This window comes from Sapajus apella, unplaced genomic scaffold (assembly GCF_009761245.1).
Source record: "Sapajus apella isolate SASKATOON/1434 unplaced genomic scaffold, GSC_monkey_1.0 scaffold46, whole genome shotgun sequence".
Classification (NCBI taxonomy): domain Eukaryota; kingdom Metazoa; phylum Chordata; class Mammalia; order Primates; family Cebidae; genus Sapajus; species Sapajus apella.
This window is the reverse complement of record NW_022436986.1, coordinates 17,996,145-18,013,694: the sequence shown is the minus strand read 5'-3', so window position 1 is coordinate 18,013,694 and position 17,550 is coordinate 17,996,145. Positions and strand designations below refer to the sequence as shown.

The 17,550-nt window shown below is 41.0% G+C and overlaps 1 protein-coding gene across 1 annotated transcript in view; it reads right to left on the bottom strand.

Annotated features, from left to right (window-relative positions):
- The window catches only part of UGCG (UDP-glucose ceramide glucosyltransferase), a 41,531-nt gene extending 32,728 nt beyond the window's left edge, over window positions 1–8,803 (bottom strand). Inside the window, exon 1 of the mRNA XM_032240346.1 lies at window positions 8,243–8,803. Within this exon, the coding sequence (XP_032096237.1) occupies window positions 8,243–8,340 (98 nt within the window). The 5' untranslated portion in view covers window positions 8,341–8,803. The remainder of the gene's footprint in view (window positions 1–8,242) is intronic.
- Window positions 8,804–17,550: the final 8,747 nt, after the last annotated feature.

The window sequence follows — 17,550 nt, the reverse complement described above, 5'->3', positions numbered from 1 at the left end:
TACAGAAGGCAAAATAACCAATAGTGAGTTAGCTCTACAGGAAAACACAAACTCTGCCCACTAGACAATGGACTTACACACTATAGAATATAAAAGATGTCACCACCATAGAAAACAAAAGATGGCCAGGTGCAGTGGCTCAAGCCTGTAATCCTAGCACTCTGGGAGGCTGAGGCAGGAGAATTGCTTGAACCCAGGAAATGAAGGTTGCAGACAGCCACTGAACTCAAGCCTGGGCAACAAAGTGAGACTCTGTCTCAAAAAAAAAAAAAAAAAAAAAAAAAGACAACAAATAGGAGATCTTTATTAATTTCCTAAACCAAACAACAACAAAAACCCAACTCATTAACCCTTTGGTGATGATAGGGTTAGTTCTAGTGTACAGGAAATGGGTAGAGCATGATATTTTGCTGCTAACAACTAAGAAAGGCACCAAGCAGAAGATATGAACCTACCAGAAAGTGCTCAAAAATACAGAACATCCTCAAACATACCATCAACTCAAAGTCCACTCTTTTCCCACCAAAGGGAAACTAATGAGACCATCTCTATCCTCTTCTACATAATTCCCTAAAGCTACCCTTTTCAATCTGAACTCAATGCTTAAACTATTTTGTGTATAAAAGAAAATTCTGGCAGGGGTGCGGTGGCTCACATCTGTAATCCCAGCACTTTGGGAGGCCCAGGCGGGTAGATTACATAAGGTCAGGAGCTTAAGGCCAGTCTGGCCAACATGGTGAAACTCTGTCTCTACAAAAAATTAGCCAGGCGTGGTGGTGGATGCCTGTAGTCCCAGCTTCTTGGGAAGCTGAGGCAGGAGAATTGCTTGAACCTGGGAGGTGGAAGTTGCAGTGAGCCAAGATCACACCATTGCACTCCAGCCTGGGAAACAAGAGAAAAACTCCATTAAAAACAAACAAACAAACAAACAAACAAAAAAAACCTCTGTGGAGGGGGGAAAAGTAGGGGATACTGCTAATTTGTCTTTGTTGACCCACTCAGGACAGTGGTGGGCTCTGCATTTTCCAAAGGGACAGATCTAAATGTAAATGTACATATGGCAAGGCAGGCCTTCAGGAATCTTGGGGAAGGGAAGGAAGGGGTCAGATGTACAACAAATCTATGGATAAACTCAAGTTATGGATATAAGTCTGTTTCTACTTTAATTGTTTAGGCATAGTGAGATAAAGAGTCCATTTGGTCCAATTAATTTCATTAATGTCTATGGCTACTGAAAATCAAATTCTGGCCATCTGCCTCAAATCACAATGGCCTCAAACTGAGACTGAATTAATGAATGAGCAAAAATCTACTAATACTACCGAAGAAACTCAAAGATCATTCACTCAACAAGTAATAACTGAATGCCCAGTAGACACCCGACATACAGTAGTAAAGAAGACATTAAGCCTTACCCACAAAAGCTTACAATCTAACTGGGAAAAAAGACAACTGAACACAGATTTGCAATTTAGATGGCAAATCTAAGGTACCATGGAGAGACATAAGAAGGGCCACCTAACCCAATAAGGAACTAAAGTCTAAAATGACTTGAATAAGTAGGAGTTAAACAAGAAAAAAGGAAGGAAAGAAGGAAGAGAAAGAAGAAAGAAAGGAAGGAAAGAATTCCAGAGAAAGCACACGAGGCACATTCAGGGAAATGCCAGGAATACAACATTGCTGAAGAAACAGGAACACAGGGATGGCCCAACTCCTACAGAGCTGTGCGTGTCTCTCATGGTAAGATTTTAAGCTACTGTGATCCAAGATTAGTAACCCAGAAGCATAAAGGCTACAATAAGAAATATAAAATTGAAGGGGTGCAAGGCTGCAGCTAGAGACACCAGCGAGTAGACATAATTTCAATATCTAGGGTAGATATGAAGGTGTACTGCACTGATGTCAGAGAGAAAGGGGAGGATAATGAATCAATAGAACCATCACTGAATTTTAAAATCTTGCAATTTCCACTTTGCTCTTTTTCTTTTCTTCAGCTTTTAAGTTCAGGCATACATGTGCAGGATGTGTGGGTTTGTTACACAGGCAAACATGTACCATGGTGGTTTGCTGCACAGATCATCCCATCACCTAGGTATTAAGTCCAGCATCTATTAGCTATTCTTCCTGATGCTCTCCCTCCCCACCATTGCCCCTCACTTTGCTCTTTAAAGCTACCACACTATAGTCTAATTCTGTATCTTCCCAGGCTCAGGTTAAAGGGGCTTAATTGCTGAATTGCCTCATTCATTTTCCCGAAAGTAGCCCTGCAGCAACGATCCTGACTGATCAACTTTTGACCGCAATCCAAGGGCATCCTCAGGACTAAACCCAGAAAAGACATTCTCCATTTACATCCCACTAAGTCTCAGAACACCAATGCATTCATGAATTTAAGGCAAAGATCATACTAACTAAAACTAATATTCCAAAATGCTAGAACTTACATTAAAAACACAATCAGTTTTTGAGAGGTAGTTTATTGCAGTTACCTGATACAACGAGGATGCAAATTCCACTCAAAAACTATGTATCAGGTATTGAAGTTGCTATACATTAGAAAGAGCATATTTGGGGTGGGAGCAGTGGCTCACGCCTCTAATCCCAGAACTTCAAGAGGCCGAGGTTGGGGGGATCACTTGAGCCCAGAGTTTGAGACCAGTCCGGGTAACAAAAATTAGCTGGACATGATGGCATGCACCTGTAGTCCCAGCTACCTGGGAGGCTGAGGTAGGAGGATTGCTTGAGCCTGGGATGTGGAAGCTGCAGTGATCCGTGAGTGAGCCACTAGACTCCAGCCTAGGCAACAGAGAAGACTGTCTCAAAATAAATAAATAAATAAATAAAGGAAATATGTTTGTAGAAAGCAGAATTAACTTTAAAAATATTTTTAAAAAACTTTTTAAAGTCTTAAAAAGTCTCCAGGGGGCCAGGTACGATGGCTCACGCCTGTAATCCCAGAACTTTGGGAGCTGAGACAGTTGGATTGCCTAAGTCCAGGAGTTCAAGACCAGCTTGGGCAACATGGTGGAACCCCATCTCTACAAAAAGCACAAAAATTAGCCAGGCATGCCTGTAGTCTCAGCTACTTGGGAGCTGCTTAGGAGGCTGAGGCAGGAGAATCACTTGAGCCTGGGATGGGGTGGTTGCAATGAGCCGAGATTGTGCCATTGCACTCCAACCTGGGCAACAGAGTGAAAGCCTGTCTCAAAGAAGAAAAAAATACACACACACCCTTCCAGGTAAAAGGACCTCTGTTTTACTTGAGGGTAAATAATATTTAAGGACACACAAATTATTTCCACACTAGCCTGGCACCACCAGTCAAAAGATAAAGCCTGGGGCTAAACATTAAGACCTCATGTACACAGGGAAATAATAATGATCCGAGGTGGGTGGGATGGGGAGAGAGCATGAGGCAAGGTTTCTGCTTAGATCGCTTATCCATCATCACGCAGCTACATGGCTCCCAGGGGCTAAAAGGGAAAGACTACCACCAGTTCTAGACTTTATACGATTTCAGCTCGGGCCCCAAGCTATCAAACCACACTAGGGCTTACACACACACACACATTTAGCCCATAAAGGCTATTTAACTTGCCAAGGCTATAATCTTTAGTTATTTTTAGGAAATTTTCAATCTCAAGAATACAACTCTTGAATTTGGAATGATTCTAATCTGAACGTTACCTTTAACATTGTAGGCAGAAATCCTACAAACATCTGCCATCTCAAATACATTAAGAAATGACTAAGGACTGGTTCAATACTAAAACTGGAAAGGAGCAAAGCTGTAGGTTGAGACACCAGTGAGCAGAGATGGTTTCAAAACCCTGGAAATAATGGTTTTCTAGTTATAAGTTGTCACAAAACTTTTTAAATTGTAGGCTTACAGGAATTGTAAGACATTTGTGAAATCAGAACAAATAATCTGACTGAACAAGAGTTGTTCACTGTATCAATAAAATTCAGCTCCATGTGGTCAACATTTATCTCTTTATCTCATTTTAAGAAGATACAATTTAAAAAACTGAATCGAGATACCATTAGACACTGTATTTAATTTTTTTAATAACAAATTGGTTTATAAAATATTCTACACTTTTTCTTAGCAACTGTATTACAGTATTTATATAGACATACTTAAAAAGTAGGAGCCTACAGATTACACTTTTTTCTTTTTTTTTGAGACGGAGTTTCACTCTTTTTGCCCAGCCTGGAGTGTAATGGTGTGATCTCAGCTCACTGCAACCTTTGCCTCCCAGGTTCAAGTGATTCTCCTGCTTCAGTCTCCCGAGTAGCTGAGATTACAGGCATGTACAACCATGCGCAGCTAATTTTTTTGTATTATTAGTAAGGACAGGGTTTCGCTATGTTGGCTGGCCTAGTCTGGAACTCCTGACCTCAGGTGATCCACCTGCTCCAGCATCCCAAAGCACTGGCATCATAGGTGTGAACCACTGTGCCTGGCCAGATTACACTCTTTACCCTGACAACCAGATATAGAGCTATATAAAGTTTTGAAAATAGGCTCCATTTCCACTAATTGCCAGCATAAGTTTCTAGGAGAATATTAATATCAGCTAATTTTAATATATTTATACTTCACCTAATTTCAAGAAAAGATGTGACAAGACATAGGACATGTATTCAGAAAATATATTCTTTAATAAAATACTCTTTAACCAAAATATTATTACCGAAGTTCTTTAACCTTCCTTTTCAAAATGCTGAAATGTCAAATTTGCAATTTGATCAAGTATGGTAGAGAGAGGAAGAGGGAAAAATGCTTCGTCCCTGCTTGAAAACAACTCACTATTAAACTGGGAATTATTTTTACTTCAATAAGAAAGATATCAAATCCAGGCACAGTGGCTCATGCCTGTAACCCCAGCACTTTAGGAGGCCGAGGTGGGTGGATCACTTGAGCTCCGGAGTTGGAGACTAGCCTGGGCAACATAGCAAAACCCCATCTCTACAAAAAAACACAAACATGGGCCAGGTACGGTGGCTCATGCCTGTCATCCCAGCACTTTGGGAGGCCAAGGCAGGTGGATCACTTGAGGTCAGGAGTTTGAGGTAAGGAGTTTGAGATCAGCCTAGCCAACATAGTGAAACCCTGTCTCTACTAAAAATACAAAAATTAGCCGGGTGTGGTTACACTCACCTGTGATCCCAGCTATTCAAGAGGCTGAGGCAGAATTGCTTAAACTCGGGAGGTGGAGGTTGCAGTGAGCTGATATCGCGCCACTGCACTCACCATTGCACACAGTCACAACAGCCTGGGCGACAGAGCGAGACTCAGTCTCAAAAAAAAAAAAATACAAAAATGAGCTGAGCGTGGTGGCAGTCACAGTTACTTGGGAGGCTGAGGCAGGAGGATGGCTTGAGCCTGGGAAAACAAAATTGTGCCACTGCACTCCAGCCTGGGTGAGAGAGTGAGGCCTTGTCTCAAAAACAAAACAAAACAAAAACAATGGATGCTGGTACAAAAACTAGTACATATATGAAATGGCAATGGAAGCTTTGAAACATGGTCAAGTATAAAGAAAAATTTAGTCTGTAATAAAAATATTTCAAAATAGTGGAATAATCAAATAATCATTTGATAAGTAATTTTGGACAAGTACCTAAATATTTAGACAAAACTATAATTAGGGCTCTGGCTCTCATATAACAAAGTAAAATACTGGGTGAATTAAGAGTAATACATGTAACAAAAAAAAAAAGAGTAATACGTGAAAAAATTAAGAAAAAAATAAAAATACTAAGAGAAAACAGAGACTAACATATATAATAATTTGGAGGAATAAAGAAGATACAAAAATTATAAGAGTTAGAAAATGTAAAAGAAACAGAAAGATCTGTCTATCAAAAACAGACATGCACACACACTTTTCTCCATGTCAAATATATGTACAAAGTTGAAAGACAAAAAACAGACTGGGGAAAAGAATGCTATATATGACAGGTAACAGAAAAACAACCTTTATATCACAAAGATGGATTTAGCAACAGACAACAGCACAGGCAAAGGCTTATGAGTATGTAATTTACATCTAAATGTAACTAGCATGTAAACATATTTAAAAAGTGCTCAATGTAACTAGTAATTAAAGGAATGGAAAACAAAAAACAGTGAAATGTCTGCTACTTAGTGTTTGTAAGGCACAATGGCGCCATCATACAATGTTACCAGGACTGTGAATATACATAACATTTCTATGGGGCCAAAATATATCAAAGTTTAAAATGTGCACCACTTCTGGCCCAATAATTCCCCTTTCGGAAATTAAACTAAGGAGATCATTTCTCAAAGATGTATGCATATAAATTCATCACAGTGTTGTCTGCAATCTAGATAAATTGGAAATAATCTAAACATCCATCATTAACAATAAGGAAATCTTAGTACCCGGTAAACTAAAATATCATGCATCTATTACAAATGATGCAGAGATCATACAGTTGACATGAAAAAAATGGTCATGACATTTTACAGGGCAGTTCCATGTGAATACGGGCCTTGGATGTTTGTTCTTCACTCTTACTTCCAGCAACTACAACAGTGCCTTGCACAAAACAGCTTCTCTAGAAACATTTATTAAATAGATGACCTTTAAAGCAGGTTACAGATGATAATAATAACATAGTCCTTTTCTTTCTTCCCCCTCTCCCCTCTCCTTCTCTTTCTCTCTCTCTCTCACACACACACACACACAAAGAAATGTAATTGGAAAGACAGTCACAAAAGGTTAACATGGTAATGTAGTATTGGTGTGCACACGTTTTAATTTTCTTCTTTATCCCTCTCTATTGCATAATTTCCTTACATAGTAGAAATTCATGACTGTGAAAACTAGCAATTTTTTAAAGAACTCATATATTTTAAATGAACTCTGGAATGTGCTCAGTGACTAACGTCATAAACTCCAAAAACTAAAGTCAACAATATCCAAATGGCACGTTTTCTTTCACTTTCAAATAAATATCAGTGTATCTTGTACCTAGCAGCATCTTTCTCAGTACCAGGAACTGCCACACTAGACTAATAAAATACAGTGTTTCCAAAAGAAAAGGCACACATTTACCACAGTAAAAAGGAAAAAAAAAAAAAAAAATCTTTGTCTACCAGATGAGAAAGAAACAAAATTAAAAAATAAAGAAAAAAAAACACCTAAAAGTAACTAATTTCTTAAAGTCTCTTCCACTAACATATATTCTATTCTAGTTCACAGTAACGATTACTATATACAATTGTTCCTTTTTTTCCCAGACTAAAAATCCAAGTGAATCGACATCAGCAATGTGCTCTATATAATTCTTTCATTTCTTTACATAGGAAGATTTCACCTTCAACAATGAATATATCAAACTAGCCATATATCCCATGTCTCCATCCATCCCATCACCCAGTTTTATTTTACTTATATGTGTCATCAAAATCTCATAACCTTATTTGGATTTTATTGGCTTCTTCATTCTAGAATGAAAGCTCCATGAGGACAGGAATTCTGTCCTGCTCATCACCGTGTCCCCTGCCCAAAAACAGTGAATTATCTAGTAGGCCTCAAGAAGTATTTGTTAAGCAAAAATGAAAAGATGTGGCTGGCGGAGAGGACAGCACAAATCCACATAAAACAATAAAACGAGGAATTGGAAAAAGGAAGAAAACCACGCTGAGATGTCCGAACTGACAGGACTCAAAGCTATCACGCCAGCTCGGAGATTTCGTGGGCATTTTTCAGGGTGGACAGGTGCTTCACACCTACCTAAGCGTATAGAGCCTTTCCAGGAAGAAGAAAATCCACAGGGAGGTGTCCAGATAGCTGTGAGCAGCTCCCAGAAGAGTGGACACAATCAACACCCTAACAGAAACGTGGCCCAGGTAGGGGAAAAAAACAATACACCATACATCTCGGCCCAGATGAAAATCACACGAAACCCCAGCACAGTCAAACCGAGACACCACCTTCCGCCTGACACGTAAGAGCAGTCTCTTTTCGCCGGGCTGTGCAGTCGCCTGCAACCCAGCAAACCCTTCCCTCACCCGACACTTTTCCCTCGCGAAGCCCACCGCCACCGCCGGCCCAAGAGGTGAAGGAACGGGGACAACAGCGTGAGGATCAGCTTTCTCCACCCCCACCCGAGCTCGGTCCCCTCCAAAGCGCAAACGTTTCCCATTCTCGCTTGTCCCCGAGGCCCGGACCCCTGCCCCGCGCCCCTCTTGCTGTCCCTCACTCACGTGTAGATAATGGCCATGAAATGCATCAGCCACAGCACCAAGAAGAGGACGAACCCGAAGACGGCCATTCCCTCTAGGGCCAGGTCCAGCAGCGCCATCCCCCGGCCCGCCGGCCCGGCCCGGCCCGCTCCGGCTGCCAACACAGACAGCGCTCTCGCAGGAGGAGGACAAGGTGGGCGCCTGGTGCGGGGGCGCGGGAGGCCAGAGGAAGGTGGGGAGAGGAAGGGGCGGAGGGGGGTGGGGACGGAAGGGGCGGGCAGGGCCTGCGCGCCCCCGCCCGCACGCTCTCGCCCGCGCGCTGTCCCCGGCGCGCTCGCGGGTGGTTGCGGGCGCTGCGGTCTCCCGGCTCCGGTCTGGGCGACCGCGGCCCAGCGCTCCGGCTCGCCTTTTTCGACCCTGGCGGCCGCCGGCCGGAACCTGCGAGCCAGCACCTCCGCCGCCTCCCCGTCTCAACGCCGGGACCCCGGCCGAGCAGGTTCGCCGCCTGGCTCCGCCGCCGCAGCTCCGCGCACTAATCAAAACCGGCGGCTCACGCCCCACTCCCCGGCGCGCCCCGCCCCCGGAACCGCGGCGCCCGCCTCTCCCAGGGGCGGTACCCCCACCGCTCCACGCCCACCCTGCCGCCCGCGCGCCCGCTGCGGCGCCGGCGCGAGCGCGCCGGGGAGAGTGTGTCCTGCTGCCCGCGGGACGCTGGCCGGGCTTCCTCTTGCTCCCGCCTCCCGCCTCCCGCTGCCGCCCACCAAGGCGGGAAGCGCTGCGGCCCTGTGCCCGGCTGCCTCGGCGGCAGTGGCGGCTCGGGACCCTGTGTCTGGCCAGGAGGCTGCTCTCCCTGCCTCCCGCCCTGCTGCTCCCGAGTACCCCAGAAAAAGACACGGGTTCCGGGCAACTGCAGGAGCTCGTCTCGAAATCCAACTTCCAACGCCGTATCTGCAGCTTGCCCGCCGGGCACTGATAGGAGCAGCCAGGCCCTCCTCCAGGCCACGTTCCTGGGCGCGAGGGTTGCCCATTGCCTTCCCTGTTAACTGCTTTTAATTCAGTAGTATCTTGGATCAAAACGGACCCGAGAGTAAAATAATCTTCATGCGCCTTAGCAACCGTGTGTATTATAAAAAGAAATTCTCAAACTCAGAATTAAAGAATCCGTTGATATTGAAATCCCCTAAGACTGCTGTCCAATACGGTAGCCACGTGTGGCTAAGTGAGGGTTGGAAAGGCAGCTTGCCCCTCTTTGGAGCTGAGTATAAACAGTACACCAGATGTGGAAGACCATCTACTTAGTAAATTTTATATTGATTGCATGTTGAATAGATAATATTTTGGATATATTACATTAAATTAGATAAATCACTAAGTTAATTTCTCCTTTTTTTTTTTTTTTTATTTGTTACGGAATCTCACTCTGTCACCCAGGCTGGAGTGCAGGGGCACAATCTTGGCACACGACAACCTCCGCCTCCCGGGTTCAAGTGATTCTCCTACCTCAGCCTCCTGAGTAGCTGGTATTACTGGTGCCTGCCACAGCACCAGGCTAATTTTTTTTTTTTTTTTTTTTTTTTGAGACGGAGTTTAGCTATTGTTGCCCAGCCTGGAGTGCAATGGTGCAATCTGGGCTCACCGCAACCTCCGCCTCCCAAAGTGCTGGGATTACAGGCGTGAGCCACCACGCTTGGCCTTTCTTTTTAAATACTTTAACTGTGGCTAGCTACTAGAAATTTTTAATTGCACAGCTCTAAAATGGAAAGAAATGTCACTTTGGGTATTAAGGTAACTAATTGTCCTCATTTTAAGTCATTCCAAGAAGATGCTGGGACTGTTTCTTCAGCCTAGGTGAGTTTACATTATTTATGCTTTTTCTTTCTTTTTTTTCTTTTTTTTTGAGGTGGAGAATCACTCTTGTTGCCCAGGCTGGAGTGCAATATCGCAATCTTGGCTCACCACAACCTACACCTTCCAGGTTCAAGCAATTCTCCTGCCTCAGCCTCCCTAGTAGCTGGGATTACAGACATGTGCCACCACGCCAGGCTAATTTTGTATTTTTGGTAGAGAAGAGTTTTCTCCATGTTTGTCAGGCTGGTCTCGAACTTCCGACCTCAGGTGATCTGTCTACTTCTGCCTCACGAAGTACTGGGATTACAGGCCAGAGCCACTGCGCCCAGCCAATGGCATGTGTTTTTTCTTACTCAAATATAAAATAATAGTGCATCTTAGTGATATATAAAATAGTGCTACATCTTATAATTAAATGCCCTCTTAGATTTGAGGAACTACACCAATTGCTTAATTTAAGCATTTTGTTATATTCTGCTTTTTTTTCAAAAATGTTTTCTGGAACCTTACAACGAAAGATTTTATACAGTATGATCAATAAGAACACAGAAAATGAGGCCAAAAAATGTGAAAGTAGATATTCTTAAGAGTTGACAAATTTGCTAAATTGAATATAATCAGTAAAGATCAGTTATATTATACTTGACCTTGGTTAAACTATGTTTACCCAAACCTCGTTTTAAAACAACAGTTTGAGAAAAGGGAAGAGTATGAAGACAGTATAAAGATCCAAGGTTGCTATGGAGCAGAGGAAAGAGGGACAAATAGATGACAGGATTTTTAGGGCCGTGAGTGAAACTATTTTGTATGATCCTATAATAGTGTATACATGTCATATGTAAGTCAAACCCCATAGAAAATACACCACCAAGAGTGAATCCTAATGTCAGCTATGGACTTTAGGTAATAATGATGTGTTTAATATATGTCCACCAATTGTAATAAATATGGCGCTCTGGTGCAGGATGTTAATAGTGGAGGAGGCTGGTGGAGGGAATGCAGGAGGTATATGAAAACCCTCTGTACTTTCTGCCCAGTTTTGCTGTAAACCTAAAACTACTCTGAAAAGTAAAGTCTTAAAAAAATTAAAGAGTGTACTACTAAAGGTGTTCTACATACATATTTATACAAATATGTGTATAAAATTGGAAATGCTATAAATGTCTGAATAAGATATACCAGTTTGTGGCTAGGCGAGGTGGCTCAGGCCTGTCATCCCAGCACTTTGGGAAGCCAAGCTGTGAGGGTTGCTGGAGCCCAGGAGTTTGAGAGCAGCCTGGGCAACATGGCAAAACTCCATTTCTACAAAAAACAAAAATTAGCTGGGCATGGTGGTGGGCACCTGTAATCCCAGCTACTCAGGAAGCTGAGACAGGAGAATCTCTTGAACCTAGGAGGCAGAAGTTGCAATGAGCCAAGACCATGCCACTGCACTCCAGCTTGGGTGACAGAGTGAGACTGTCTTAAAAAAAAAAATTACCAGTTTGTCATCAGATCCCAGGGTTTAGTACCTTGTGGGCACATAAATATTTGTTGACTAATGAATAAATAAAATGTTTACCTATTGACAAAAGTCACTGGAAAAATTTCAGTGACTTCTGAAATTTTCTGGAGAAAATTCCGTAGCTTTCTCCTTTGTCTGTGAATATTTTTAAATGTTATTTTATTTGTAAGAAAGAATACACATTAACTCCCATACCTCCTCCTTTATCTTATAAAATTAAGCCAAAGAGTTAATTACATAGTTCAACTAATCACACCCCAAAGACCTACTCCAAAGTGTATACTCTACTTGACAGTCAACAGCTTAATTTTCATCTCAATATCAAATGCATTTTCCATCTTTATCATTATTATAAATAATTTTTCATATAAACATTTAAAAAATCACAATTCAATTTTCTGTGGTTAATGTGTTATTTTTTAAAGATAGGTATACCATAAATTTTCAGCCCTATAAAAAAGTAAAAAGTAAGGTGAAAACAAGGTGATCCTCCAGAAATGGAGTAAATTTGAAGTTTCATAAACAAAGTTAGAATCAATTGACATGAAATTTGTGGTGCTAATGCCAAGCATGTTTGGAATTAAGTAGAAAAAAATACCTGAACTGTTTATCAGCTCAGGTGATTAACTTACATTGGTTTGTTATGCATGAAATGGTAACTTTGTAAAAGCCTTCAGATCCTAAGATACCGTGTTACCCTAAATTGCTTTTAAATGATACAAAGGTTCTAGGCAAAGTATCAGTTCAGAACCTGATCTGGATAAACCGCTGGTATCCTGCGTTTATATAGATGGGTGTGGTCCAAGGGAGTGACTAGAGTTTACTAGAGTTCATGTTATTATCCCCTGATATGCTAACTCATATCCAAATGCCTAATTAAAATATATATATATATATATATATATATTTAAATCACATACTCAGCTGGGCATGCCTGCAATCCCAGCACTTTAGGAGGGCAAGGTGGGCAGATCACGAGGTCAGGAGTTCAAGACCAGCCTGACCAACATGGTGAGACCCTGTTTCTGCTAAAAATACAAAAATTAGCTAGGCATGGTAGTGCCCACCTATAATCCTAGCTACTCGGGAGGCTGAGACAGAACAATTGGTTGAACCTGGGAGGCAAAGGTTGCAGTGAGCCGAGCTCATGTGCCACTGCATGCCAACCTGGGCAACAGAGTGAGACTCTGTCTCAAATAAATAAAATCACATACTCATTTTTCTTTTAAAATTTTATATTTAATTTTGTTTCAGTCCATAATTTCCTAGGATAAACCACTAATGTTCATTCATTTTTTTTTTTTTTTTTGAGACTGAGTCTTTCTCAGCCGCCCAGGATGGTGTGCAATGGCATGTCTTCTGCTCACTGCAACCTCCTCCTGTAAGGTTCAAGAAATTTTTCAGCCTCAGCCTCCCAAGTGGCTGGGATTACAGGTGTGCGCCACCATGTCTGGCTAATTTTTTTGTATTTTTAGTAGAGACCGGGTTTTGCCATGTTGCCCAGGCTGGTCTCAAACTCCTGACCTCAGATGATCCACCCGTCTCGGCCTCCCAAAGTGCTGGGATTACAGACATGAGCCACTGCGCCTGGCCGATTAATGTTCATTCTTTTTTTTTTTTTTTTGAGGTTTCGCTCTTGTTGGCCAGACTGGAGTGCAATGGCATGATCTTGGCTCACTGCAACCTCTGCCTCCTGGGTTCAAGAGATTCTCCTGCCTCAGCCTCCCAAATAGCTAGGACTAAAGGCGTGTGCCACCATGCCCAGCTAATTTTTTGCAGTTTTTGTAGTTTAGTAGTTTTAGGTTTTACTGTGTTAGACAGGATAGTCTCTATCTCCTGACCTCGTGATCCGCCCACCTTGGCCTCTCAAAGTGCTGGGATTACAGGCGTGAGCCACTTTGCCTGACCTAATGTTCATTCTTAAAGGAAGCTAAATTCAAAAGATGTTCAAATATGCCCTGTGTAAATATCAATTGTTTTTTTTCTTTTGTTTTGTTTTGTTTTTGAGATAGGTTGCAGTGAGCCAAGATCGTGCCACTGCACTCCAGCTTGGGTGACAGAGCAAGACTCTGTCTTAAAAAGAAAAAAAAAAAATTACTAGTTTGCCATCTGATCCCAGGGTTTAGCAACTTGTGAGCACTTACACACCTTCTGTCACCCAGGCTGGAGTGCAGTGGCACAATAATGGCTCACCGAAGCCTTGACCTCCCAGCTCAGGTGATCCTCCCACCTCAGCTTCCCAAGTAGCTGGGACTTCAGGCACTTGCCACCACACCAGCCTAATTTTTTTTTCTCCTTTCTTTTTCTTCCTTTCTTTCTTTCTTTTCCTTCTTTCTCTTTCTTTCTTCTCTCTCTCTCTCTTTCTTTCTTTTACTTGAAATGGAGTTTCACTCTGTTACCCAGGCTGGAGTGCAGTGGCATGATCTAAGCTCATTGCATAATTTTTTCATTATTTGTAGAGTTGGAGTTTTGCCATGTTGCCCAGGCTGGTCTCAAACTCCTGGACTCAAGAGATTCACCCATCTTGGCCTCCCAAAGTGATAGGATTCCAAGCTGAGCCACTGTACCCGGCCTCAACTATTATCTTTTTAAAAATATTTTTTGAAATTTCTTTCTTTTTAGATACTTATGACTTGTTCTAGTTTATTTAAGTTCATAATGCTAAAATCTTCACCTAGATTATGTATGCAGCTTGCATGTGTCTGTAAACAAACTTGGTAAGTTTACTGTGGAGAGAGATTGACTAGTATTTACTGAACATGGAAACATATATTTGGGAATGCTTGGGAAATTATTTAATTATTAACTTGATTTTCATAACAGTCATAAAATGTATAGTTAGATGCCAAAAAGATTAAGTTAAATACCCAGATGACATTCAATTAAGTGAGAGCAATGGAGTTTGGACCTGGCTCTGTCAGACTCCAAAGTCAATGCTATTTAAGTAAGCAAGTACAGTACCGAGTTAATTTAAACAACATATAGTAGATGTTCAACTCTCAAAATTCAGTTTGCAAAGTAGATTTTGGTCTAGCATTATTTAGTTTGATAACCACTGTAATGTATACTTTGACATCTGAAATTTAGGAAAGTCAATTTCACCATCTGAGACTTTGGAAGGTATATCATGTTTTTCTGTTACGGTGTGCTGGGATTTTAAACATCTTGCTCTTTCCTTTCACCGTATCATTTGCTTCCGTTAAGAGGAATTTTATGAAACAGAATGTCATTGCAGAACTATTCATTAACAGCACAAACAACAAGTGGAATTTAAAACAACAACAAGAATTTAAAAGACCAATCTTTTTCGTAAGTGCTTTTTTCTCACAACATAATTCAGGAAAATTCCAAAAAAATCTGTTTCTTATTGTAACATTTTACAGAATTACCAACAATATAATTAAAACATGAATTTAACATTTACTAAGAAACAAAGGCTGTTAAGATAAACTAGACCTCCTGACTTTAGAATCTGTACAAAAATACCATTTCTATCTTAAGAATGCTTTGCTTTAGGATGCAGTGTAGATCATCAGCTAAACCTGAATACTGTGAAAGTCAGACTGACTGAGTTTGAATTCTAGTTCCACCATTTAATACTGTGTAACCTAAGCAAGTCACTTAACCTCTCTTGCCTTAGTTTTTTTATTTTTTGTAGAGAAAGGCTCTTGCTATGTTGCCCAGGCTGGTCTTGAACTTCTGACCTGAAGCAGTCCTCCTGTCCTGGCTTCCCAAAGAGCTAGGAGTACAAGTGTAAGCCACTGTGCCCAGCTTCTTGCCTAAGTTTCTTTGTCTATAAATGGGTTGTTGTGAGGACTAAACAAGTTATCATATGTCAAATATTTATAACAATTCCAGGAACATGGATATCAAGTTTTTTTTATTATTATTCCTTAATAGAGAAAGTACATTCTTCCTGTCTCATTTCATCTAGATTACTAATTTTTGCTTTCTCTATTTCTCCGTTTACTGTTTCAACCCATAAAAAAATAAAATTAGCTATTAGAAGGATTTATCTTTGGCAGATTAGTCCCTGTGACAGAAGCATACAATACTTTATAATTCTTAGTTATTACACAAACCAGAATATATTGTAGATCTCATCTTCTTACTAATAGATCTGCTGTAGTCAATCAGAAACAAATGGAATTAGATGACAATTGTAAGAAATAGGAGAAATATAATTAAATAGTAAAGAGCAAACAAAGATACTTTTATTCCATGAGAAAAATTAATTTCTGGCCTTGAAAGAAAATATTCCCTACAAGTCACCATAATATTAGAAAGGTACACAAACTAGCATTCTGAGGTTATGAAACTGATATCAAGTAGTCTTTAAACTATTTTTGGCAATAAATACCTCATAAAATAGAATAAAATGCATCAGGATTAACATGAGGCAAAGTTTTCAGAGTCCAGTTTACATAAAAATATTATTATTATTATTTTTAACCTGGCCCCAAAGCCTGTGACATGAAAAGTATTATTTTTTAAAGCTCAGAATTGGCAAAAAAAATGTTATAACATTTGCACAAATTGGTACTGAACTAAGAATGATTTTGTGAAAAAGATGCATCCTCCCCTAGTCTAGTAATTTTATAGTTTGGAAATCATGTCTGATTGTTTTTAGCCTTTTATATCATTGTAGGTGTAAAGTTGAAAACATGAAAAAGCACGAAACAACACATTTTACAATACAAGGAAACAGAAACCATAATTAGGACCTTCCCTATAACATAAGCCCATGGCTAAATTCAGTTGCCCACCCACCTTAACTATTTTGGGGTCCCTTGGACTTGGGAGCCATTATTAACAGTCATTTGCTCTGTAATGGAGAACACTGAGCAAAATTATTAAGACTATTAAGATGATAAAGTAAACAAATTAATGGATTTTCTATTTAGTTATTTACTTTCCTTTATTTCTCAACAAATATTGAAATATACCAGGTGGCCAGGCATGGTGGCTCATGTGGTAATTTTAGCACTTTGGGGGCCAAGGTGGGAGGATCACTTGAATGCAGGAGTTTAAGACCACCCTGGATAACATAGTGAGATCCTGTCTCTCTTTTTTTTTTTTTTTGTTTAGTATATATACACACACATACATATATATCTACACATACACACATATATCTATACATATATATACACACACATACATGTATACATATGTATAAATATAAGGCTGGGCACAGTGGTTCATGCCTATAATCCCAGCACTTTGGGAGGCTGAGTCTGGCAGACTGCATGAGCCCACGAATTAGAGACAGACTGGGCAACATAGTGAAACTCCACCTCTACAAAAAAATGCAAAAATTAGCCTGCACCTGTAGTCCCAGATACTCAGGAGGCTGAGGTGGAGATTGCAGTAAACTAAGATCACACCACTGCACTTCAGCTTGAGCAACGGAGTGAGACTCTGTCTCAAAATAATAAAATAATAGTGGGCTGGGCAAGGTGGCTCATGCCTATAATCCCAGCACTTTGGGAGGCCCAGGAGGGCAGATCGCGAAGTCAGGAGATCGAGACCATCCTGGCCAACATGGTGAAACCCCATCTTAAAAAAAAAAATAGTAAAATAAAATATGTGATGTTCCAAGTACACAGTGTTCTATACTTTGGATACAAAGTTAAAAATAATCTTTTTTTGCCCCTGGAGAAGTTCATGGTCAGCTGTGGAAGAGAAATGCAAATATGTATTATTGTAATGCAATGAGTGTTGATATAGAGGTATGAGAAAAACCTGGGGGGAGTTGGGAGTGATTACTTTTATTTCAGAAAGTCTAGAAAGACTTCATGGAGAAGGTCACCTGGGTCCTGAAGAAAGACTAAAACATTGCCAAGAGTGAGGAAAGTGCAGCTGGATGCCTATAACCCCAGCATTTTGGAAGGCTGAGGTGGGCCGATCACTTGAGGCCGGGAGTTTGAGGCCTGGAGTTCAAGACCAGCCTGACCAACATGGCAAAAACCCATCT